The sequence below is a fragment of the Tachysurus vachellii genome, chromosome 10, assembly GCF_030014155.1.
Source record: "Tachysurus vachellii isolate PV-2020 chromosome 10, HZAU_Pvac_v1, whole genome shotgun sequence".
NCBI lineage: Eukaryota > Metazoa > Chordata > Actinopteri > Siluriformes > Bagridae > Tachysurus > Tachysurus vachellii.
Window position 1 is genome coordinate 9,051,821 of NC_083469.1, and position 27,828 is coordinate 9,079,648.

At 36.3% G+C, this 27,828-nt stretch overlaps 1 protein-coding gene across 1 annotated transcript; it reads left to right on the forward strand.

Moving 5' to 3' along the window:
* The first annotated feature begins 2,385 nt into the window (after positions 1–2,385).
* Positions 2,386–16,249, forward strand: kcnk5a (potassium channel, subfamily K, member 5a). The gene is made up of 5 exons (XM_060879251.1): positions 2,386–2,828; positions 13,266–13,377; positions 14,198–14,364; positions 14,451–14,619; positions 14,924–16,249. The coding sequence occupies exons 1-5, from the start codon at positions 2,643–2,645 to the stop codon at positions 15,859–15,861; spliced, it is 1,572 nt and encodes a 523-aa protein (XP_060735234.1). The 5' UTR covers positions 2,386–2,642; the 3' UTR covers positions 15,862–16,249.
* Positions 16,250–27,828: the final 11,579 nt, after the last annotated feature.

Genomic DNA, 27,828 nt, shown 5'->3' on the forward strand with positions numbered 1-27,828 from the left:
CTTTTGGTTATGGGAGGAATCCAGATAGTACGGAGCATTCTGACCTTATTACGTCCAGTTATGCAGATTAGTAAAGTAATGTCTTAGAGCCTGCCATTATTTGTGGGTCAAATAAAACTGTAATTATACTGTACTGTAAATACCTGGGTAATTTTTACATACTAAGAAAGAAAATACAAATTGATGAGGCGGTTAATATAAAAAGTTTACTGGACACTTTTGCACACTTTTTGTGGCAACTGGTGAAAATAACCACAGCTCTGAATTACAACCAGCACATCTCTGTGGTGCAAAAGTGACACTGTTTTTATGATTGAATTCCAGCTTGTCCCCTGTCTTGTACCCCAAGTCCCCAGGGATAGGTTCCAGGTTCCCTGTGACCCTCTGTAGAATTGTGGTACAGAAATTGTTGCATGGATGGACACTAAAGTTCCTATGATCATAACAACAACAGACTAATATACTTACATCTGTATGCTTACTACTGAAGTCTACAAATATCCAGGACCACATTCCGCATGGATTTCGCTATGATTCTACGCCAACTTGTGGTAGAAGTACTTGCCGTGACCATATGTAGGAGTACTACATTGCAAAAAAGGCATATATAAAATGCAAGCTAGAGGATTTTTCTATCTAAAGGCAGAAAAAACCTCTCCCTTTCCTTATGTCAACTACCCACTTAGCCACAACTACCTACATTTCTGTGGTCATGGCTAAATTTGTAGTTGACGTAAGCTTTGTACTGTACATGGTGTTACCAGACATCCTGCCAAAGTCCAACCAAATAGGAGAAAATGACGGGGTAAAATACAGGTAACTACACTATTCTTTGCAGTTGATAAACCAGAAAAACTACAGACATGGGTTCAAAACAGTTGTCAAAATGAACTTTTGTGTCGCAATGTTTCGCTGTGTTGTAGTAGATATCAGTTGATACAGTTCTGGTTCTGGTATGCGAGTTTTAAGGGAAAGTAGTGCAAACATACTAAAAAAACTACTAGCAAGCTAATTTGGTTTGTAAGTGACAATAAAAATAAAAAAGTACTAAATGCTACTGGTCGTTCATTGTATTCCGACATATTGTGCACCTTTCTGTTTTGCCAGACAAACTTTATCTGCTGTTTTATACTCAGATGTCTCCATAATGATGAAGAGTGCTCATTGTACAATAACATTCCCACAGGATGATGAATGTGAAATTTATTTACATTTTTTAGTCTACGGTGTGGCATTGAGTCATCAGGTGTGGCTCCTGCTTGATTGGAATGAAGACCTGCACCTACAACAACCCTTTGTGGATAAGATTTAACCCCTGGTTCAAGTCCTTGTTTCAAAATAAGTATAAATATATATATAGTTTGTTTGCACTCGGATTGATCAATTGTCAGTCATTTTATAGACACATCCCAAACACCCCTTTACATTCTTATAAATCATTACAAGAAGTTGCATGTTTAGAAAGGTGTAACTTGACTTTTAAGCAGTTTAATGTTCAGGTGCGCTTGAAGCGAATTCTTGACTAATAGTAACTCATTACTAGTTAGAGTTCTAGTCGAACCTCCATAAGATTTGTGGGAGGAGTTCAAATCCTATTCAACTATATATATATTCAATTCAAGTCTGAATTAAGAAATGGTATGACCAGTTGTAGGGGTGTACAGAACAGACTAAAATCTTTTTCATACGCTGGGGAAATATATTTAAAGTTAAATGTATTCATGTCACTTATTTTAATGTCTGTAAACTTTATTTGTTTCAGGTGGTAAATGTTAACTTTTAAAGCACCCCCCTTATCAATACCACCAGTCTCCAAAATTGACACCCTGCACTAACAGCATTACATCTCTCTCTCTCTCTCTCTCTCTCTCTCTCTCTCTCTCTGTGTCTGTGTGTATTGTGGTATTGTGAGTGCTCTCTCTCTCTCTCTCATTCTCTCTCTCTCTTTCTCTCTCTCTCTCTCTGTGTATTGTGGTATTGTGAGTGATCTCTCTCTCTGTGTGTGTGTGTTTGTGTGAATTGTGTGATCTCTCTCTGTCTCTCTATGTGTGTGTGTGTGTGTGTGTGTGTGTGTGTGTATTGTGGGTGAGCTCTCTCTCTCTCTCTCTCTCTCTCTCTCTCTCTCTGTGTGTGTGGTGTGTGTGTGTGTATTGTGGGTGATCTCTCTCTCTCTCTCTCTCTCTCTCTCACTCTCTCGTGAAAGACTTTCCCCAAACTCAGCAGTATGTTCTATGCTTCTTGGTGTCGTGTTATAGGTTAACGTTGTGTTGTCAGGCTTCGCCAATCAACTTGTGCATTATTGTGTACCTCTGGGCCACCGTAGCAGACCGCGCCCCCTTTCCCTCCTGCTACAGTCAGGCGCTTTAATCAAGCGGTGCGCTTTTAAGTCCGTGCGCACATGGGCACGGATATGGACATTGATGGGTGCTTACGCACACGCACACAAACACTTACACACGTCTCCACACTTTTCTACCAAGCGCTAGAACGAAAGGTGCACATGTGAATTAGAAAGTAGAGAAGTTGTTTCTTTTCCCCTGAGAGAAAGCAAAAAAAGAAGCGTCGTGGTTTGGAGCTGATTTACGCAGCTGGAGAGATCGGGCATGTTCTTAGAAACCCTGCACCCTGTTTAGGGCTTAAGGATGGTTGATAAAGGGCCCTTACTGACCTCGGCTATCATCTTCTACCTGTCCATCGGGGCTGCAATCTTCCAAGTGCTCGAGGAGCCAAACTGGAAACTGGCAGTGAATCAGTACAATGAGCAGAAGGAGAGGATCTTGAGAGATTTCCCGTGTCTCACTAAAGCAGATCTAAACAGGATCCTGGAGGTATGTGGTTTTGGAGGTCCTCTCTTTATCCTTTTGTTTTGTTTTTGCCTTTAGGTAAACATTTGAAGATCTTTTTCTTGGGGTTTTATAGGTTTTATATGGAACGAGAGTTGAGAGTTGAATCCTCCAGTGATCATAAACAAGTTACAGACAGGGAAGTGCATTGAATTGAGCTTTTATTTGAAATGCATTTGAATACGAAGTTGTCAGTATTAGTACTTTACTGAAACAAAGCTGTCAAGAAATTAGTGTATTTAGGGTTTTTTAAAATTATATATATATATATATATATATATATATATATATATATATATATATATATATAAATAAAATAAGCTTTGTTTATAAATATTTTATATATATATATATATATATATATATATATATATATATATATATATATATATATATATAAAAATATATATATAAATATTTTTATTTATTTACTTTTTTTTTTTTCTGACCTCCTTTTTTCCCATTTAATCAGGGCTCATTGAGTCTTTTATGAAGTCCTAGACAGTTTTGATTAATGTTTGATATTAGACACCTTTTAACAAGAAATCATGTTAAGCCAATTGTTAAACGCTGTATTAAGTGCCCTGTTGCATCATACTGTTCAGGGACTTCACATGCATACACGTGCTGCTGAACATAACATCCCAATATCCAGCAGCAAAACAGAAAGGGACATGCTTGTACCTGTTTACAACTCGTAATCTCTTGATATGCTCAACGTTTTATTAACGACAACCGTTTGCTTACCTACATAGCACGAACTCTCACAATCCACCTACAGGACCTATGGTTTCTCTTTGTGAGAAGTAGCTTGGAACTTCGTGCCATTATAATCTAATACAGCTCATCTATTTAGTTACTTACGGTTTATTGAATAGTTTTGTTGTCTGGACTTCCCATCCCTGTGGGAAGGGGCTGGTGGTGCAAAATGTCACATGTTTAATTCTAAACGTTTCAATTATTTTATTTGAATGCCGAGCCAAAGTTTTGCAGAAGTTTATCACTGTTTTGGATTCCTCAGCAGATGTGAGTCTGCTTGGTGTCAATCTGACCTCATAAAAATGCCCAAGATGTACTTTGGCTGTCACTTTGGTTGTCTAAATGGCTTATGGTGTTAAATTGGTGGTTAAATGTCGTCCATTTTGCATCATGCAATAACACTTTTTTAGTGTTTTGACTGTAACATTCATTAGATATCAGAGTCTAGTGGAGCATGAGTTGGGCTGCTTTGTGCTCACATAGAGTTCATTGTAGAACCTTGAAGCAAATGCTGCAGCTGCAGATAAACTGAAGAAATATACAGATAACAAAATAAATGCTCATTCATTTTATTACATTAATGAGAAAAGTGCCTGAACTTGGGCTGATCTAGGGCTATTGCACTGTGTTTCAGATTTCAGAATTTTTGCTCAAGTCTATTATATAGACCTCAAAACATGTATGTGTGCCAGAGTGAGTACACTGGGTATGTTTAATTCTCTAACACCCTATATCCATGTCTCTCTTAAGCCTGAACTGAGTGTCGAAGGATGTAAAGATTTTTAGCAGGTGTATTTGATGATCAGGCAGACCAGAGGAGACATGCAGAAACATGTTCAGACCCCCGATCTTACTTGAGCCTCAAGCGTCTCCATAATTCATGACTCTTTACACCACGCCCCCTTTCCCCCCCAAACTAACGTCCATTCAGTGAGAGAAGAAAAACATGTTAGACCCCCATCCCCCTCTTCACTTCTCTTTTGTCACGGTTCACAGACGGCAGATCGGCTTGGAAGTGAAGGTTGGGTACGAGTAGGAGTGGCTTGGGGGTGTCCTGAGGGCTCCTTTGTGTGTCTGCTTTAGACAAGCACCACATGACAGCTGGGACGAAGCATATTAAATATGCTGTGTGGTTATTACAAAATGTCTAGAATGATTACTGTTTTTTTTAATTTTTTTATTAACACAAGTACAGACTTAGTTATTCGCTAAAGGGCTTCTGGCTTTATGACTTCTGAAGGATTCATTTTCAAATATGTTTTTTCTTTGATTATTTTCTTTTATGCTATAGAATTATGCTAACAAGCAATCATACATCTTCAGGTTAAAGTCCAGTGTCATCTCTAACCTTCCTACTTATACGAGTGGGACATGCAGGTGTTTTGTACGGCTTTATTTTCCATTAACACCGGCATTCTTTGGAAGTGGCAAATAATTAACCTTAAGAGCAGTAGTAGTACACTTCCTTCAGACAATGTTCTTGTAAATGTAACTTATTAGACTTATAGACATAGAGTTGCTGTTCCTCAGGGCTGATTAACCAGAACACAGTTAAACCCTGTTAAAGCTTCACAAGATCATTACATGTGCATGAATAGATGTTCACAGCCCTTGTAATGGCAAGTTCATCTCATGTACTGTAAAGTTCATTTTCTGCTTCTGAGGTCGCACTTTTCTCTAAAATAGTCGGAGAAAGCCATGCTTAGTATCAGTTGCTGATTCTGCTCAAGTTGTCTGAGAAGTGCAATGCAGTGATGCTCAAAACAGCTGTTAAATTTTATACTGCAGTGAGTTACAGAGTTCAAGACACACTGCCTAACTGTAGTTATAGATTATCTATCTATCTATCTCTATCTATCTATCTATCTATCTATCTATCTATCTATCTATCTTACGTGGCTTATTCATAGCAATAAAGCAAACTAGCCATGGATGACCATGTCCAAATTCCTCTGAAGATCATTAACTTTACAAAGATATGATAGTGTTTATGACCAGCACTGAAACTGAAACCATGCCAAAGACCTTTGCAACCATTTTCTGTTATTTCTTAATTGACCTAGATAATGATGTTCTGGAGCTCTGCGTCTACATCTGCACTCATGTTGTGTGCGCTGGAGTCTATTTATTTATTTATTTATTTATTTTAAATTTCATATTACTCGTGTCATTTGTAATGCAAGTTGTCCTCTTTTGTGCTTGCCAGTAATGACGTTGTAATTTGCATTTAATTTGGGACTGATTTGACAGTTTGGTGACCCAAAAAGTTCATGGTAACATCAGTTTCCCGGTACAGGTGTAGATGGGATGAAATGTTTTGTGATCTGATCGCTCAGAAAATGGTCAGGGACCCTGGTGGCTTTTCTCTAAAAAAAAAAAAAAATGGGCTGATTAAAAAGAAAAGTACAAGTAAAAGCCATGAAAAATCTTGAGTAAAAATGAAAAAGTACCAAAAAACAGAAACTCAAAAATGAAGTTAAAGATTTGGAAATTGACTGAGTGTAATTTTTTGTCTGACAGAGTGAACATTAGGGTTTGCACAAAGTTGGTGGAAATTGTGTGTTTCATAAAGAAAATCAAAAATCTTGTCAAAAGAGCAATATTACTTGTACTGTCTTAGCATTTTGCAGATGCACTTGTGTTTATCTCTTTTATACAAGCATTTGAGGGTTAAGGTTTGCTCATGTGCCCAGCAGAGGCAGCTTGATGGTATAAAGAATTTTACGATTAATGTTACATCTACTTTAATCTGGATAAATATGAAAACTCACTTTTTCTCTGTTTTGGGCTACCATCCACCCTGAGATGATGTTTTTGTCTAGCAGAAATGGAGCTTTTCTAAAACACACACAAATGGGTACATTTGAAAATGCTGATTTTGTGTTACATGTATGTGAACTGAGAAAACAGAAATGAAAAAACAATGATGTATTTTTAGTCAGGTGATTCAGTCTTGTGACCTATTCAATAAAGAAACAACTTTATAGTCTTGGTTTACCCACAGCTCAACCTCTTCATCTTTCCATTTAAAAAACAAACTTGGGCCTTTCCACCACAATGCAGAATTAATTCAGGGACTGAAAGCAAATAAACGCCTGGAGGAAATGACTCAAGCCAAAACGTCTTACATTTTAATCCATGAACAGTATTGCAATTTTCAGAGTAGGCAAGCAATTTTGGAAAAAAGAAACCACCAGTGTAGATGAAGAGCGTTTTCAAATGCAGTTTTCAGATCTATCTGGATAAACGTGGACGTATCATGAGTTTGAAGTTCTTTCACTGACAGGTTGGTCTGTCTTTACTGAAAGAGAACGATGCAGCATCACTTGCATTCTTCTATATAGTCTGCTCAAACAGATCCGTTTCCAAGGATTCTACTTTAATGCTAATACCACGGTCAACACTAGCATGTTTGTCGTCTTGCTAACTTGCCAAGCTGAGACCATGTTGAATTTGTCAGTAATAACACACTGAATCTTATGGTGAGTGAGGGAAGAAGCCTGTGTGCTTTAATTTTGTTGTGTTGATTACATCATTGTACGTGAGGCAGCAATGTTCGCTGTGACACCAGGCATTTACATTTACAGCATTTGGCAGACACCCTTACTTAATTACCTTACACCCAGACTTGATTTTTATCCCTTTTTTATGTAATTGAGTTTTAAGGGCTTTGCTCAGGGTCAGTAGCAGCCTGGTGGACCTCAGATTCGAACTCACGACCTTCCAATCAAGTGTCCAAAACCTTAACCTCTAGACTAACTCTTACCACATCAGGGTAGCACAAAGACCCTAAATCCTTTCATATTCACTTCATTTTCAGTCTTTATAGCATTTAATATTGTTCTAGGATCTGTGGAATATGTTGTAAAATTAGCTTCATCTGTAGACCAACAGGAAAGGCAAAATCCTTATGTAAATTTTGTAAGGTTTGTCAGGATAACAAATATCTCCATTAGAAATACTACTACATTTCCTCACTTGTGATCAGATTAGTTGATCACATGTTTAAACAGGTTTAAAACAGAATGTCCCCAAAAACAGGAAGAGAATTCATTAAATATGTTTTCGATGAAAGCACTGAAATGTTCATTTCAGGGAAAGATTTTCTTCTGGAGATTAATATGATTACCTGCCAGGAGCAGAATCACTGTAAATCATGTAATTGGATCTGGAACCTGACCACACTTGCCATCTTTAAGCCCAATGCTTTGGCACGATGGATACAGATCAGGTCATTTTCCGAGCCTTCAATGACAAGCTCATTGTTAAAATGATAGGAGACGGTTCAGTGACGCTTATACATTATAATCGAGAGGAGTCTTTACAGAGTGAACATTGCCTAAGGGACGATTTGGATGGTTTAATTTCTTCGTACATGAAAGAGGAGCTTTTGCTGTGTCAGCCTTTATGTTTGGCTGACTCAGTGGCTGACTTCTCATATTTTCACAGCCGTAATGACAGGAGGGCGGCCGATGATTGTAGTGAAATTAGACTGTGTGTGTGTGTGTGTGTGTGTATTCCTGCAAGATTTAGATTATTACCACGTTGTCTCTTAGAAATCAAACCCAAAAATTGTCTAAATGATACTCAAATTATATTTTAAAAAAAAGAAAGAAAGGGAATTGACCATCTCATTTTTCCACATCTACATTTAATTTGTCTGCTTTAACAGTAGTCTTCTACTCTTCACATAAGTTTTTTTTTTTTTATTTTTTTAAGACCCCTTTTTTTAAGAGTTCCTTAAACCCAGTGTAAACCTCTACACAGTTTTGTTCCCTCAGCCATGGAGTCGACACTCCTGATAACAGTTGGAGATTGTCTTTATGGTTTTGCCATATGCTGTTTATCAGTAGATGCACTGCGCTGCAGACTTCTCATGTTGGTGAACTTTCACTTCCCCTAATGCAAGTTAGTTCTCAAATACTAAAAAAGGGAGGTACTGAAAAACTAATGGTGGAAATTCATACTGAAACTTTGTACTAAATGTCAAGTCTGGAAACTACAGGCTTTCCTGATCTGAACCCTGTAATGGATCTTAGCCACAAGTAAGGTCAAGTAAAAAGTAAAACACTTGGAGGCATGGTGTGTTGTGACCGAAGCAAAATGGTGGTATATCAGCTTGTTCTTCCATGTTATTCCATTTAAACCCATTTTTATTTTAATTATGAGCAGCACTTTTTATCCGATTCTAGTTACATATAATACTGTGCGCTATCATTATGTTGGCTTAAGGTTTACATTAGTGAGTGCAAAGTCTTCTCTATAAATGTTAAAAAGCTCATCTCACAGAAGAAGAAGAATCCTTCATCATAAGCATGAAAACTTTGTTAAAATCACGTTTTTGAATCCCTTTATTATTAGTCTTCGATTGAGTTGTCCTACCATGGTGCTAGATTTTAACAGCCAGTAACTGATCACAACATGAATTGATTATGCAGTCGTTTCATTCTGTAGTTTCATTGTGCCTTTAGAAACTGCTGCTTTCAAACCTATAGCGAACAGAGATCGTACATTTTGAATGGCAGCTGTGGGTTTCCATAGACATGAACGTCAGTGAATTTTGGCGACTAGATGTTCAGCGACGCAATAAAGTAAAGTAGTTTATATATTAAAATGTGCAATGACTGATATGAAAATAAATTAATAGAACTGGAAACCAGTAGACTGAATAGTGTCTGAATGTAGCATTAGCTCTTTAGTCAGACTAAATGTTTTTTTTAACATAGTGTTTGCTAAACTGGTTCCTTATCCATTGTGAACTTCCAGGATCAAACCATTTTGAAGGGACTGTTTTTTCAGGCCACTAATGCATATGCATAATGCAGGCAATGCTGATGCATTTTACTAGTGTTTCATGTCATTTCAGAACTGAAATAAAGCTCGGGTGTGTTTGGGTCAAATTTGAGTTGTTGGTGTATTTGTTTAGATTGCAGCACCTTTTTATTTTATGCAATGTGAAGTTTGTAAACAGCAAGCAAATTTTGAGCGGTTTTACCAGATCTGTCAGTTTCTTCTCTTTTACATAATTATGACTATTTTGTTAATGTTCTTTGCTGCCAACCTTGAAAGTCTTGAACTGGTAGAGCTCAGATAAGGAAATTAACATTTTACTGTTACCATTAACAACACAATGATTACTCACAGACCAAATAGTCACTATTTGTCTTGATACAGAGACTAATACTGGTCTCTTGTTGGACTTTCCAGTCTTGACTAAGCTGCCTGGAGCCTTCCAGTCACCATATCTCCTTTTCTGTAAATTTACTGTGAAAGCTTTGCTTGCGGTGGGTTTTAAGGAACCTAACAGAAGCTGGTGGTTAAGCAGTGGTAGTTAAGGAGCTACTAGATTTCCCAAAGGGGTTTCAAGGATTATTTAGGAAAACTCTTATTTTAACTGGAGTTGGCAGCATGATGCTGTGAAAAATCCAAAGTGTCTTGATGACTGAGGTCGTGTTGTTTGCTTGTGGTTGGCAGCACCAATGTGCAATGCTGATTTAACCCACATCATAGTCGGGAAAATTCTGGCACCGGGTCAAGGTTAGGAAAGAGACTGCATACAGCCAATGTGCAAGAGCACAGCAGCTTCTTATGCACCTAAACCAAGCCACGTTTCACTCCTACAGATTTGTTTTGCTTCGTTTTTGTGTGTGGGAGTGAGGTATGATGTCCAGTCAAATTTCCAGGACTGAAAATCATAAGATATGAAGGTATGAATGCTAGTCCGAAACCCATAACTTTGCTGACATATTCAGGCTTGTGAATCATTGTAGTTTGCAAGCATGAATCCACTATTGGAGATTTGAATCGACTGTACCGATGTGGCGTGTCAATTATCTAATGTATAGAATTTTTGGAGATATTTGGCAGGTGAAATATGCATTACAGTAGGCAAGAACTCACAAATTTTTAATTCTGGTTTCCACATCATAGAAGCTGTTGATGATTCGTTAGGTATTGCAGAGACAGACTTTTATTTCCTCATCAGACCAATCTAGACACATCCACTTATCTGTTAAAATGTACCTTTAGGAAATGAGTCACAGGTTAATCTCCAAAGTTCTTAACCCAGACTGTTGCCGACTCAGGCATCATAAGGAAATGTTTAATTATCTGTCACGTAACATGCATTGAATTGTCTGATTATATTTAAAGATTTACTTGCAGTGGAACCTACGATGCTTCCTTATGATGGTCTCACTGGTTATGTCAAAGGGAAAAAACTGTAAGAACCAGTTTCACTTTTAACCTTGGAATGCTGCATTAAATTTAATACATAAACGGTATTGCTTTTTATTAGACGCTTGCAGAAAACATTCTATAATCCTACATTCTATTATATAATCCCGTCACTTGCTTTTCACTGAAGAGCTTTTTTTGGTGTTTTTTTTTTTTTTTTTTTAACATTTTGTTCTTTTTACTGTTTTAAGTGCTTTTTACTATGGAGTCTCTATATGGTACCTAGTCTCAGACTTCACGCCCACAAACCGTTAGCTGAACGTACGATACATATGGCACACACGATTGGAAACACTTCATGAGTTTCAAAGTCTTTATCTGATTGGTTGGTCTGTTTTTGTAGGGTCTTTACAGTTGCACACCCCTAAACATAATGCTGAACAAAACAAACTGTGATTGGCTGCTTTACCTGTCAATCAGATGCCCTCTTGGGCGGTCCTTGGTCAAAAAAAGCTGCTATGGAGTTCAGACCTTATGCTGTCAGTCTGAAGGTATGGAAATGTGTAACTAGTTGGTACCTAATAATCCTTCATCTTAAATTTCAAACTAGCATTCAGTTGTACAGTGAGACTTCTATAAATATATGAATATATATGAAGACTTCTATACATTCTATGAAATGTCTGTAGTCATTTCAGTGAGAATCTTTGATAGGTGACAAGTATTAAAACTCAACATGAAAAACATGAGAGAGAAAATTCTTGTAGAATTTTGTAAGAAAGATTGTCGTGACAGTATTTATTGCTCACTCAAGTTAATTAGCAGCTACCATCAGAGGAGGCCCGGGACAATTCTATAGCTTTCACAAATAGTTGTTCTCTCTCTCTCGTTCTCTCTCTGGGTGAGTAATGACTGACTTTAATCCAGTGACCTGCTCATGAACTTCATTTGCTAGACGCCATTGTCTTGGCCGCGTTCTGTTTAATCAGCTGTGCGGTGCAAATGCGATGTTGATAAACATGGCCTCTGCAAGATCTTCTTGACAAATATGTTCATGCAAAATCGTACAGAGAAAGTGAGTTATAAATTTAGCAATGAAGGCAGTGTAGCCGAACAAGCCAACCTGTACTGTGGTAAGGCTCCGTGTCATTTGCCGGGATAAGTAAAAATAAATATCACAATTATGAGACATTATGATAATAGATCAGAGGTTATAAACTGTCATTTGTCCTAAATAATATTTGTCCTCGTTCCTTTCTAGGAGGATATCCTCTGTTACTCTGAAGGAAGCACATTTGCAGAAGTTTGCTATAAAGAAATTTCAAATCCCTTATTGGGGAAATTTGAAGACAATCATGTGCTGTGCTTTTGTTTTCTAGATGCTTCATTATTAACTTTCACAGAAATTGCAACATGCACCAAATGGTGACTTTTTCATATACCACAAAGTTTGATCCTAATGACTTAAGCAGATGTACAAGTAGCCTGCATAGTCATTGTGTTTTAGCTGAAGTGCTTATTGTCACAGTTGTAAGCACAGAAATTTCTGAATGATGTGAAGTTCACATTATAGACTCATTAATTTGCATGAATTTCTGTTTTTGCATGTCGGTCTGTTTTTGTATGGACTTTACAGTTTCATGCCCCTAAACATGATGCTGAACAAAACCGACTGTTATTGGTTGCTGACCTTGTCAGATGACCTCTTGAGCAGTCCTTGGCCAATAAAAGTTGCTTTAGAGTCCAGACCTTCTGCCATCAGTCTGAAGATCTAGCTTTGTGAGACTAGCACCACATGGAGTCACCTCATGTTTAAACATATTAAGAGAATATAAAGAGCCAGACTTGCTCTTGAATATCAGAGAACCACATTCTATAATAGAAACCCTGGCCAAATTTTTGTCAAAAATGCAAACACTGTATTTTGCTAAAATTTGCTAACACTTTTCAGCCTTCAGGTTTCTGGGCATCCAAAGTGTGGGACTGGGCAGCTAATACTAATACATTTATAATGTTTCCACCTGTGCTTATACAGAATTATACAGTACGGTTTGCTTTTAGGGTATTTGATTTAATCTAAGCAATCAATCATTTACATTTTTATTTCAAATAACATAATAGTATACTGTGAGAAGTGATTTGTTTATCTTAAACTGGAGGCGGCTTTGAATCCCTGCCAGGCACAGACTCCAGCTGCTCTTTTCATCACTGATTACCGGACTACCAAATAGCTGCTTAGGGACATATGAATGTTTAGTTTGCCGCGTCTCAGTGATAGCATTGCGTGCTGAGATCGCTGAGACATTTCCAAAAGCCTTCCTAAGGAGAGGAAGCCTACGCATGTCCGAGGGTGGCCTTTTTGAAAGCCTGATAATCTCAATTGGTTACAAGGATGCAAAACTGGTTTATATATCAGACTCAAGATATCTGCTGCTCTTGAAATGGTGTGAAATCATGTTTATGACTTTTCGATCGATTTTAATATAGGTGGTGTCTGAGGCTGCAGGACAAGGAGTCACCATCACAGGAGAGAAAACCTTTAACAACTGGAACTGGCCAAATGCGGTGATATTTGCTGCTACGGTCATTACAACCATCGGTAAGAGACAACCCCTTCTCTTTCACCGTGAGAATCACTTCATCTGTTTACAGATTGAGGATAAACAGAGGAACATTGGTTTATCTTAACTAATCATGTAGGACAGGAAGTAGATGACTTTATTTATTTTCTTATGGATCTGCAGATTTTGTTTTAGTAATTATTTGGTAAATGAAATATGTATAAAAGTTTGGTTAAGAAGCTCTTTGTGGGCTGATGGCACGCTCAGGTAAAATTCTCGCCATTTTGTCAGAATGTCCAGAGTCTAAATGTTCAGTACTGTTGTCCTCTGATAAGAAGAGGTTACTTGAGAAGAAGATTAGCAGAGAGTTTGATAAGCCAGTGGTGTCAACAGTGACATTATAGTTCCTTCAGGAATGAAACACATCAGGCTGTTCAAATACAAAATGCCAGATACAAAAAGACTTTATAGCATTTGTAGCTTTATATTGCACGTTTTTATACTTTCAAGTGTTGGCTGGGTAGTCAAATCAGTAGCCCAGTGAACTGTGTGTGTGTGTGTGTGTGTGTGTGTGTGTGTGTGTGTGGAGAGAGAGAATACACCAGTCTGCTTCCTTTCTGTTTTAATGCACTTATAGAGCTAACTAGCTCACCATACTTTATTACATTATGGTAGCTTTGCCACTTTAAAGCTTTGTCTATTCCCAGTCAACCAACTGGGAATCAAACTGGCGTTTTTAAGTGCCCAGTAGACTAGCTGTTAATTGTTATCCACCCTGGATAAATAAAACCTGAGCTGAATTTAGCCACCTTATAATACCAAGGTTTTAACAAAAATTCACTGTTTATATTCCACTAGGTTATGGTAATATTGCCCCCAAAACCTCAGCAGGGAGAGTGTTTTGCATTTTCTATGGACTTTTTGGTGTGCCACTTTGTCTGACTTGGATCAGCGAACTTGGCAAGTTTTTTGGTGGAAGAGCAAAACACCTCGGACAATACCTTACCAAGCGAGGCTTTTCACTGGTAAGCACCAATGTACATACAGCTACTCCATATTTTTAGATATATTATATTATGTTCTACTCCAATGTCTCTCTCCATCCCATCAGAGGAAGGCACAGTTCACCTGCACATTCGTCTTCCTGATATGGGGAGTACTGATCCATTTGGTTATTCCCCCATTCGTTTTCATGTCCCAGGAAGGATGGACCTACATAGAGGGCTTGTACTTTTCCTTTGTAACTTTGACAACAATCGGATTTGGTGATCTTGTAGCAGGTGAGTGTTTTGTTTGATTTGTTGCTTGACGGATAATTTACACTTCTTGATGGAAACAAATTTAATACTGTTTGCAAAGATATCAGCCTATTCTGGGAATGAATGTGTACTTCTGTTATTGTTGGTGTATACATATGATAAAAAATAGAATTGCTGTAATCAGTGTGTGAATACAAAGGTTCCTTTTTTTATTTCTCAAATTTGTTCGTGCCCCAAACCTTATCTGTAGTTTCAGCTAATGCTGCACTGTATGTGTTCTATTTCTGGTGGTTCTTAAATACATGCCCCACTTCTGTGTTTCTAGGTGTTGACCCCAATGCTAACTACCCCACTCTGTATCGCTACTTTGTTGAGGTGTGGATATACCTGGGTTTGGCCTGGCTCTCGCTTTTCTTTAACTGGAAGGTGAGAATGGTCATCGAGGCTCACAAAGCTCTGAAAAAGCGACGAAAACGGCATAAACTCTCATTGGATGAGTTCCAGAACTGCAAAGAGACCCACAAGGCCTTGCAGTTACCACCTGCCAGTAATGAAGTCAACATCTTCAGCTTCCTGTCCAAGAGAAAGGTGGGCTACAATGACCTCATCAAACAGATCGGTACCAAAAATGAAGATGATCAGATTGCTGGTACCATTAGCTCTAAAAAAAAGAAGAGTGAATATATCCGCTCCAAAAGCTGCGACGATGCCGCTTCCGTTAACGGAAATGCAATTCTCAAACTAGACCAATCGCCTCGCCAGAAACGCCGCTACAGCTTCAGTGACCGTGTCACGGTGGTCTTCTCCAAGTCCAAAAACTACCTGCTTGGCACAGAGGAGGGTCCACTCCTGAATGAGATGCAGGTCGAGGGTGAGCTGGACGTAGACCTGGAGAAAATGTATGAGAATCAGTTGGATAAAGAGGCAGGAGAGGAGCACAGGAACCTCGTGCCTGGGTGCTGTGGTCCTGGCCGTCACCTGTGGGACTCCAATGAGTATCAGCCAGTTATTTTTCAAAATGCCAACATCACCTTTATCGATGAAGAGAACCTGCTGAACAACAGCCTGGAGGATGAGGACGAGGATGAAGACATCAAAGTCAAGCTCTCGACCTCGGATGAAAACGGCGAGTCTGAGAGCGATTCTAAGGAGGACGAGTGCTTCGAATCGGAGGAATCTGTATTCACAGACGGAACAGATCACTCTAATTCCTATGAGCAGCTCGTAGAGGAGTATTCTAAAGAAAACAACACCGATACCTGATTCATCAGTGTTGGTTTGTTTTTGTTTTTTTTCTTCTTGTTGTTGAAGACTTAGACATTTGTGTCTAACTTGATCAAAGAAACAAATGTTGTAATCCATTTCACAATATTTGTGCTGCATACGTTTTGATGGAGTCTGTGAAATGCATCACATTCAGTATTACACTGAGTAGACGCTACAGATCGCACAAAAGTACAAGCAATTATCTTTCTCTACAACACCCCAATTATTGGGGAATGACCTAAATGATCAACATTTCTTTCAGTCTGAGCTCTGTCTGACAGATTTTAGGAAGTTTGAAACTAAGACTGCTTGATAGTTCATCACTTCCTTAGTGGTTTTATTTGTAGTTTTTGCCTAATAGAGTACTAATTTATTAAATTATGTGGGGGAGGAGGGGGGAGGAGGGGGTTGGCTTAAGTGTGATGACAAGCTGAATCAGTTGCAAACTGGTTGACAGGATAAAGACCGTAAGGTGATTCCTTTACGGATCTCACTTTTATTCACCATATTGGTGGTTTTATGTCAACATAATGAAGGACAAGCACATTCCACCTGCATTATGTTTTGAACCATAGGTTTTTATAGGTTATGGCTTTTTCCATCACCTAATTTCGACTAATTACCGGTTTCTATTATCATTAAGCCTGAGAGCCAAGCCCGCACGTGCTTCCTCTGAGGCGTGTTAATCTTTTGTGTCTTTTATGGTCCCTGACATTTACAACTTACTATTTAATTCAGGAATCACTGTGTGTATGCAGACAGTCAGTTGCAACTCCCTGCCAGTGGATAGCATGTTGCACTATTCTGATTCAGTCTGAGCCATTAAAGACAGCTCTTTGCCGTAGGTCGTGTTTTCGCTGGGTTACGGTTCAAATTCAAGCTTGAATCTCTGCCATGCACTGTATTATGCTGATCTTTGAACATAAATTCTCCTTCTTCTTCTCCTATTGAGCTAGCTGGATTGGATTGTTGCTAATTTCACAATTGTGCCGGAAACCTTTGTTGTCAGACCAGTTTGTAAACTCAGACCCACCCAGCCTTATTTAGCATAAACACAATTAAATACTACATTCTTCCATATGTGCTCATGTTATTTTAAGTTTTGTGCATGACAAATACCTTCTCTTTATTTGTTGCTGTACTGTACGGTTTCCCTCAGCCAATCTTTTATTTGCCGATCCTGAGAAATCATCTCAATTATCCCAGATAACTCAATCCGGTTATACATTCTTGGGTGTTAGTCACTAAGAGTAATCAGAATATATGGTGTTTTCCTCCTTAAATTTGCAAATAATTGAACTGAAGCCAAGTCCTTTTTTTCCCAGCAAAGGTTATGTGAAGTTTGTTTGCCTATTTTGTCTTAAATTAGTGTTTGTTATTATTGGGTAGTGCAAATATTTATGTTTTGTCTAGATGTGTCTGAAACAAGGACATGACTACTGTCTTTGAGTAGGCACTCAAAGTGCAACAATAGTGCAAAACTATTTGATTAATATTCCATTTAAGCTTATAAATGTTTTTTATAATTCTCCATAATAACATCTGCTTCTCTTGCTCAGCTGCACTTGTATTCAGACGAATCCAATGATTTTTGCGTTAGTTCACTGCCTCACTGCATTAATCTGTTAGCTCCTGCTGCCTTTATATTAATGGATGTCAGTATGCCAAAAGTCTGCAATAGACAGTATTCTATGTATGTACTGTATGTATTTTTTTTTTTTTTGAGTACAGCAATCCTCAGGTAAACTGCAGTGAACTTGTATGATCACATGTCCACTTCGGCTTGCTTGGATTAATTATCAGTGATTTTAGCCTTTTTTAAATTTTTTAAAGTTTTTTTTTTCTACGATGCCATTCTCAGCTGTATTAGCGAAGCAGAATTGTTCCAGGAAGTTCTCTCAAACATCCTGAATGAAAATAATATCTCTAAGTTCTCACCTAGATATTTGGTCAAGACTCTGTCTCACACAAGAGTGCGGAGTATTTTGTATGTAAACACCGGGGAACTGCTTGAATGTAGCCACCACTTTATTCATAACCTTGCAGACTTGTAATCTCTGTTTACTTTTCCTGGACTCACAAGTGGCCATAATCTTTACACAGGTGACCGAGGTTGAAATGTGATCCATTTAAAGCAAGTCGTCCTGATGCCAGACAGGAATGTTGGACATTAGGTTTTGGCCATAATCACATTTTACAACCTATTGTGTTCTTTTCAGATTAAGTGCTACTGTAAATCGATATTCAATTAATTACTGTCTGTTTTGTAACAAATGCAAGTCGTGTTATCAAGTGTCTATCTGTGCCTTATCAGCTTCTTTGTTTGAAGCATTGTGTTAAACCACATCAGCAAGATGACAGCAAAATAGTTGCCTAGAACATTTCTGACTTGTAATTCTCTAGGATCAGGTACTGTAGAAGGTTGCCTTGTTTCACAACAAAAACTCAGTACAGACAAAACAAAGGAGGTTTTTGAGTCTGAGGTACTTCTGAAGGATTTATAGACATTAAAAATCAAGTGAATTTGATCGTGTTATCATTTCCCTGACCTGTATTATGCACACTCCAGCATGTTTGTAAAAAGACTTGTTTTACTGTGAAATTTCTGCTTAGATTTTTGCTTTTTTTTTAAATAAAGATTTGAGAATATCACCAGTTGAATGTGTGATTGAAATAAATAATTAATTTTGATTGCGGATATGTATTTTGAAAGTGGGAAGTGTTTAAATGTGAAGCGTACATGACAACCTGCTTATTTATGAGTTTAAGAGACACGTTTGTCTCACGTTCTATGCTGTAAGTCACCTTGTATGGATGGATATCTTCTACATTATATCATGTGTTTGAAAGGTTTGAAATGACCTCTATTGGTTCAGTCCTCTTATCACGTACAGTCCACAGCTGGAAGACAACTGTAAGAGCATTCACACTCTTAAATGTTTACTTTTCTGACACATTCCAGAGATTAGAGAATACATACCAGTGGTACAGCTGGAAGCCGCTAGCCCAACTGAACGCATTGTCCAGATGTGGTCAAGTGAGAAATCCACTTCTGCCTGAACACTACATACACAAGGCTGAGCCCTTGAGTCACGGTTGCATAATGGGGGTGGGTTTATGTTTAAAGCTGAAACTGAAAACTTGGTTATGGTGCTTACTGTGGAGTGAAACCTGTTTTAAAGGCAAAATGTCAAAAGTGGCTCTTGTACAACAATTTAAACACAGAATGGAGGATTAAAATATATGTTGAGTACCGTAATTCACATAAGAACTATAACATAATTCACCAAACTTTATTGATCCCACAGTGGGGAAATAAACTTATCACAGAAGCTCACAGACAGTTAAAGTGCAGGTATTAAAGACTTCCGATAGGAAGAAAGGTTTAATATAAGACTATCAAACAAAAGTAACAGAAAAAACTGTACTGTAGTTATATACATCTAAGGAATAATAAAATAAATACAATTATATGAAAGTATATACTTAAATAACCAAAACAACTACAACAGATTTAAAAAAAATGCCAGGTAGTGTAGATTGGAGCGGAATAATGCTTTTTTTGTTTTGTTTTTTTTATTATTTATTTACTTTTTTTTTTTTTTGCCAATTTGCCCAGCATTTGTTTTCACTTTTGAATCTATATTGAAAAAAAAAAAGTAATTTGTTTACAGCAGGATGATGTTTTATGTGTTTTATGACTGATTCTTATTAAGGTATAAAGAAAAAGATGGGTAAAATGGGTGCAAAGAAGATATACAATTTGAAAAGAGATACAATAAAATATATAAATATATAAAATAAAAAACAAAAATATTTGTTTATTATTCTATGTTTATTATATTCTTCTCTCTCTCTTTCTCTCTGTACATGTAGGCTGAGTTGGTGTGCAAACTAGCTTATCAGTTCAATGCAAAAAAAAAATAATTATTCACGGATGATGTAAAACTAAAGCATGAAGTAAATGCTGACAAAGTCACAACACTGAAACTGCCATGCTGTCTCTCTGCAATGAGGGCAAAACTATAAAGAGTAACATGTTCATTACCAAAGGCATTCTAGAAATGCCTAGTCAACGAATAACTAGTGTCTTTTTAATCTTAACCTTTTAAAGTTAAGAAACAAGTATAAAACACTCAAGCTTCAAATTCTTAATAACTCGTGAGGAAGTCCAAATAACTATTTACTTGAAGATTGAACTGTCCCCAGAAATAAAAACACTAAATGCAACGTCAAAACACTACAGTAAATCTGTGGTTGTGTGGCGGTTGTAAAGTAATGACTAGTAATGACAACCACACTATAATGTCACTCGCACGTTCCCTTTTCAGTCTGGTTCCACTTTAGGTTTCTTCACGTCCTCTCTGGGAGTTTTTCCTTGCCAATGTCACCTCTGGCTTACTCATTAGGAAGCAAAATCTAAATCCATACCAGTTTTCTGTAAAGCTGCTTCGTAAAATGTTCATTGTCAAACGTGTATACAAATAATTTCAATTGAAATCACAATAGTAATGGTTATGGTAGCATTTCCACTATGTTCAATTACATTCATTGAAGAACCACTGATAGAATGAATAAAGAAATAGCATGTTGACATGAACTGCAGAATCAGTAATTATGATCTAAACATTGAACACAATAATAAAGATCATGCTTATCATTTTAGCCTTTATCGTGTAGCCTTATCAGGGACAAAATAAACATCTAACTAAATAATATATCCTTCTAAACCACTCACAAATAGGCTGAAACTGGGTTATTTCACTATATTTGTAACCAAATGGTAATTCCATATTATGACCTATAATGTGCCAGCAATACTTTTATCTCAAAGAATGAATTCTACCGTCTATATAGACTGAATTGGCATAAATTGTATGCATTTAGCACCATCAAGCATCGTCTCTAAATAGCAGCAAATAGCTGATTATTTTGTAACAGATTAAATCAGCAAAACTGCAGACGTCACCATCAGTGATGCTCAGAATATTTTCCAATTCTAGTCACCTTACGGTTAGAAAAACTGTAACGATAAAACTTCCTGCAGGCTTAGCCATGCCTTGTCTTTGGTGAAATGTTTCATTTAAGCTTCCCTTTCAATTCAATTCAATTCAGTTCAGTTTGATTTTATTGGTATATCATTTTTAACAATGGAATGCCTCAAAGCGGCTTTACAGAAATTTAAAAATCACAAAGTTTAAAAATAATATTTCACCTGTGCAGCCCTTACAAAAATATTCATGTTGTAACTAATATTAATAATAAAGGTACTATACTTTCATTATATTATTATTGGATTATATAGTCAGTGGTATGTTGAGACTCTGAGCCATCACTTTTTTGTTACACGTTACATTTAGTCATCTGACTGCTGCTTTTATTCGAAGCAACATGCAGTGGAGACAAGACACAACTGAGTAGTTGTAGGTTAAAGGTTTTGGCCAAGAATCCAACATTGTCAGCTTCCATTATGATGTTTTTTTTTCTCATGGAAATGGAAAAGATGAGTAATTCTTTTAAGCAATGGCATTATTTTATAGATTACTTTAGTCCCTCAAATCCTTGCCTTCTGTCTCTTATTTATTTATTTATTTATTTGTTTGTTTGTTTGTTTTTCTGGGGTGTAGTGTTTGCATGCTCGACTGACGGTACATATATATGTTCATCTACTCCATTTCTACTTGTATTTTTTCTAGTTGTGATATTTTGGTTATTTGTATCATTGCATCATGTTAAATAATTTATTATTTAACATGATGCAATGATACAAATAACCAAAATAGGCTACTCTAGGCTATTTTTAACACCAAAATGAAGTTTTTAATTGTCCTCTTTTCCCTTTGCGACCTCAGTGCAGGGTAGTGAAATATACCAGTGTGTACCAGAGCTCTGGCAAATTCATTAACAAACAAAGCAAACATGGTCTAAATTAGCTCCTCTGTTTCTTTTTCCCCTTGGGGAGTATTTCTTGACACGCCATGTCTGTGGAAACGCTCACTCAAAACATCCACCTTGGCGCACAGAAACACCAACTTACACCAAACTCCCTTTCCCATATAGTAACAAAGGATGAGGGGAAAACAGCTGGACCCTCCTTGCTACAGCTTTTGTCTATCCCTCACACCTCAGGAGAACTCAGTGTCTCACAAAAGCCCCTCTGTGACACCAATTGTTTCCTGAGTTTGGGAGGCTGACCTTTCCGAGCGGAAACTGTTGGACACCCCTGGTCAGAAGCTCATAGACCTTGAGAAGACATGGCAGTGGGCCATGATGCTGTTTACGACTACAGGCAGAACAATGGCAGGAGCTGGAGCTCTCATGGCATATAACTATTGTATGAAGCGGAAGGACACAGAGTTGATCTGAATCTACCAAGGTTAAGACACAAGTGCTGTTCCTCAGACATGCTGTGAGAACTTCCATCATAATAAATTATTCTAAATTAGTTAAATATTTATCTGAATAAAAGCAACACAGTGATTCTCTATATAGAGATTAAAGTCCAGCTGTATTGCCTGCATTAATTAGCTATGACCATTGGATGCTTATAGATAGAACACTGAAGAGGTTACTATTAAAATTACCATTAATCTGTGTCTCCAGAATTCAATGCATGCAATTCAATTCAGCTTAACTTCGTTGTCTTTATACCTTTCAGCACAATGCTGTTTCTGTTTTTCTCTCTGGTGCAGCCAAACATTAGTAACACAATAGAGTAATGTAGTAAACACTAAACAATACACACTTCACTACTGAACATAAGTATTTCACATATTGTTGTAAATTGTTTATAAACTGCAGTGGTTTGTTACTACTGTGTGTGTAGTAGTGTGTGTGTGTGTGTGTGTGTGTGTGTGTGTGTGTGTGTGTGTGTGTGTGTGTGTGAGAGAGAGAGAGAGAGAGAGAGAGAGAGAGAGAGAGAGAGAGAGAGAAAGAGAGAGAGAGAATGAATCAACAAGCATAACTAATGAGTCATGTGAATGAAATCAATCCTATAGCCTCCATGGTCATTGGGAGGGTTAAATGGTCACAGGCCAACGTCCAGTAATGTAAATTTGATTGTAAATTTTGGGATCAGCTGAACATAATAAAGCAGTGCCACTTGTCCACTTCTAATAAGGACTGTGAAAAAGGTGGAGATTGTGATGATATGCCTCCCACTTGTGGACAACCCAAGAAACTCTGAAAACTTCTACAACACTTATTTTGCCTTAAAGATACTCTTCATTTATATTTAAAAAATACATCTGTCATATAATTACTTATTATAGGTTATAGCTTAGTTTTGCATAGTGTTTTAATAAAGAGCTTTTTTAGCCCTAAACTTCTTTTGATTTCCTCAGGATATTTACTCTCTTGCAGATGATGCAATAAACATTATTTTTTTTTGCAATAATAACTATTATTATCTAAGTGGCTCCAAGTCATTTATCACTTGATGGCAAAACCTTCAGAACATTCAGGTCAACACTGAGACTTCCTGCTTAAAGAAAACGCAATATGAGTCATGCATTATAGATCTCTGATGTACAGAAACAGAAAATATATTTTACACTTCATAATCCAGGTTTGTGTATTTTTTTTTATTTTCTCTACTAGGTGCCAGGATTCAACATTTACTATTCATTCAATATATTAATATGCGAATACCTTGACCTCCTTAGAATGACAGAACATTTTACATTATTGTTCCAAGAGCTGAATTTTTTTACTACCAGATTTATAGTGTAAACATGTGCACACTTAAGCACCAACAAACCGTCAATCATTTTCATAATGTGTTTCCTCAACAAAAAGTAATGTTTAAAAAAAACATGCCGTGAGATGATGTATACAAGAGATATTAGTTGGTAGTAAACAAAAGAAAATCTGCTAAATGTAAAAACATGCTTAAAGCTGGAAACTTGCCATGCAGAGTATAATAATAGATAATTGTAGAGGTATTTATTAAATTTAAAAGATATTCGATAAAATTTGATATACATGGTGTGCTGCTGTAGCAAAGCTACATTGGTGTAATAACATTTCTCTGTGATAATTGTGGAATTATTTGAAAATTTGCTATGAATTTTGGGATGAAAGATACATTATTAAATAATTTAAGTTCAGTTCATGTTTTTGTCCATGTTTCATTTATTTATTTATTTTTCTTATTTTAGCCCTAGTCATTATTTGTGTGTACTTGACTGTGTTCTTCTCATTTGCAAGATTAATTTTAAGATTTAATATATGATTTATATTTAAAATGTATATGTATTTATCTATTTCTTTATCTATCTATTTATTTATTGGTGTATTTATCCCTTAATGAATGGAGATGCTTACATAAACCAATACACACGATCAAACATTAATGTCCTCTCTTGATGTGTAACAGAATATACAGCCACGAATTAGATCTACAATTTCTAAAATCAGACTCTCTGTAACTTGCTGATGTTTGGCTCCGAGTAGAAAGTCAATAAATGACACAAACCATGTATTAGAAAATGGTATTTTGTTTTCACTGATAAAAGACAAAAACATGCAAATTTCACACAAATCTGAATATTCGTTAAATGTTTATTAGATGTTGCTTATTCCCTGGTTGGGAAAAGTGTTTGGAAAGCAAGATGCTACCTGGTGGTATGTCCTGTAACTATGAGTGAGTGAGATTTTGTTGAGGTAAAGAAACACCAGTCATACACTATATCCACATCCACAGAGAGAAAACCCTTACAAATCATCAGCGCTTCAGTACACCGTTAATCTCTGGTGTAGAGAAACCTGGTGATTTTACTGTTAATTCATTTTAAATTTGACATTGACTGCAACAGTTGAAGAAGATTGAACTATTTTAGTGAAATTTCTCTGAATTAGCTGGTTGTAAAAATTATGGAACTGAACCAAGTTCAGCAAAGAATGAATATACATTTAGACTTGAGCCATGAGTTGGTGTCTCCACTCTATATATACATGTATATTAATTTCACTTTACTGTAGAATAATGCTATTTTGTCAGAGCATTTATTTCTGAATTATAAAAACCTATTCCAACACCAAGTCATGCACTGACATCACTACGCCACCAGGGGGCTTCACTTTCCTGCTTTGTAACATACTTTACATTTACAGTATAATTCATGAACTAGTTCTTTAGAACTTTACTAAGAATTGAATGTAATCAGTTCTGCCAGTGTATTTATTGGTATTGGTTCCTTTGTATAACCTTGATTCATTTGTTATTTCTCTAATGGATTTTGCCGTCTGATGTTTATCCAGGTTTTCTCTGACTAGACGTTCTGGCTAAACTCTGTTTAGGATTACATTTACATTACATTTCCTTTTGGCAGACGCCTTTATCCAGAGCGACTTACATAATCTAATTTTTATACAACTGAGCAATTAAGGGTTAAGGGCCTTGCTCAGGGCCCCAACAGTGGCAGCTTGGTGGACCTGGGATCAAACTCACAACCTTCCGATAGGTAGCCCAACACCTTAACCACATGCCCATTGGATTACTACCAATACGGTGAGTGTAAATATTCCACTAAGTGTCAGTGCCATACCTATACTAACAATGTTAGCGTTTTTTTTTTTAAAGAAAGAAAGAGCAAATAATTTGCTGAACAGCTAGTAATCTGGTGTCAATACTGGAAGTTAATCGTGTATCGTATCAACTAGAATCACCTCCCACATCCAGAATTGATCCAAAACCATTTCACCTTTTGCCCAAACCAGGTGACAGTAGCTGAGCCACCTCCAGCACTGGAGATCGAGGGTAGTCCAGTTTATGTCGTCAGAATACTCTTTGACAACAGCTTTCTGGATATCTCTTCCAGCACTACTTCAATGGTCTCACTATCTTCTCTGTTTTGGCACCCAGATGGTGGAATGAACTTCCCCCAGACGTCCAAACAGCTGAGATACTTGTCTAACATCTAAAGACCTTCTTCTTCATGTGGACTAGTTAAATTAGCATAACTTATTAAATATTATTGTGTTATCTGTATGTATTTCTTACTATATACTACCTCTCAAACAGAGTTTTAAGGATATTCGTAGTGTATGACATAGTGAACAAGTTTCAGGACATATTTATTGCCAGAGACATCAAAGCACTTGCTCTGGATAAGGAAATCTGCCAAATGCTATAAATGTAAATGTCATGGACTGATGTATGTAAGGATATATTCATGGTGGACAGTGATTAAATATATTGTTTATTAAGTACAGCTTATTACAGTACTTAAAGTAAGTACTATTTTTAAGTATTGGTAATGCGTACCATTGGATAAAAATATTTTCTTCACAAGTCTGTAAAACTCATAAAACAAATGTTACTCAGAATTCCTTTTCTGAGCAAGAAAGAGGAGGATATTTGTGAAAGTAGATCTAATTTCACTAATTACATGATTTTTGTACTTTGCTCACCACAATTCATACACTAGCTCAAAGGGAGATCTTGCCAGATCTTCCCAATTCTGAGTTGTTGTTTCCTGCCATTGATTTCCTGCATCTGACCCTTGCTTTGTTTGTTATTTCTTTGTTGGATTTTGCCCTTGTGATTGATGTTTATCTTTATAATCGGTGCCTTTATTTCCTGTCTGATTTATGACTGTTTTGGGTTTTTTGATATTTCATTCAATCCCCTGCACATGACTCTTTGCACTTGACCCTTCCCATAAAGTCACTGCACTTACATTTACTATATATTAAAAATTATTTTTGGTTCAACCCTTTTAAAAGAATTTGTTTTAAATCAGTTCATTGTAAACTCAACCATCATGTAACAAGAAACACTACAAAAAGTAACTTGTACCTCCTGCTATAAGACATCTGAATCAGACAAGTGCAGTGAATTACAGTGACTATTCAAACATTATACCCGATGCTTTAAATGGAACACATGGAAATACCGGACTTGAGGCTACATAAACCTACAGTCCTGGCTAGAGAAAATCAGCCCCAGACTTTATATGTGACATTGTCACAAAGCAGCTTTACAGGAATAAAATAAGAATTCAGAAATTAATTTTCTATTTATATTAATTATTTTTATTCCTCAAACCATTATTTTATTTTTTATGTCCATTGTTGTGCTTGCTTAATTCACATTAAAACTTTAACCTGGAACCTGATATCAATATAAAAAATGAAACCATATAACAAGACAGGTGGCTTAACATTGCTAGGCCATTAATAACAGTTGTAATTATTCTATAATACAGACCCAATACATCCATGACCTATTACGTTTAATAGCCTGCTAACTATTAAACATATTAAATAATTATATCTGGTTCAAAAGTATTATAATGGAATGATTATATTATATTATATTATATTATATTATATTATATTATATTATATTATATTATATTATATTAGATTAGATTATATTAGATTAGATTAGATAAAAGATGATATCAAGGCAAGATGACTTGAAATGATAAAAAAGTATTATAGAGAGACAGAAAAAGACAACAAAAATGATAGCCATCTATACAAAATATTATTCAAAGTATACAAACTATATAAATTCACAATAATAATTAAAGTAATAATATTTTTTAATCTGTTACAAAAACATACTAACCAAAATAATACTAATAATACTAATAATAATAATAATAATAATAATAATAATAATGTACCATGATGTTGATGATAATAATAATAATAATAATAATAATAATAATAATAATAATAATGTACCATGATGTTGATGATAATAATAATAATAATAATAATAATAATAATAATAATAATAATAATAATAATAATAATTTACAATCTATTATAAAAATAAAGAAAAAAATAAGATAAATATAAAAAGTGTATTTGCTTTATTGTACAGTGAGATAGGATGTTGATCAATGCAGTAATAAATAAATAAGTTAAGGGGATAGTTATATTTGTACATATATTTGTCCTGGTCTACAGCTGTCTAAAAATGTGATGAAACAGCAAATAAGGCGGAGC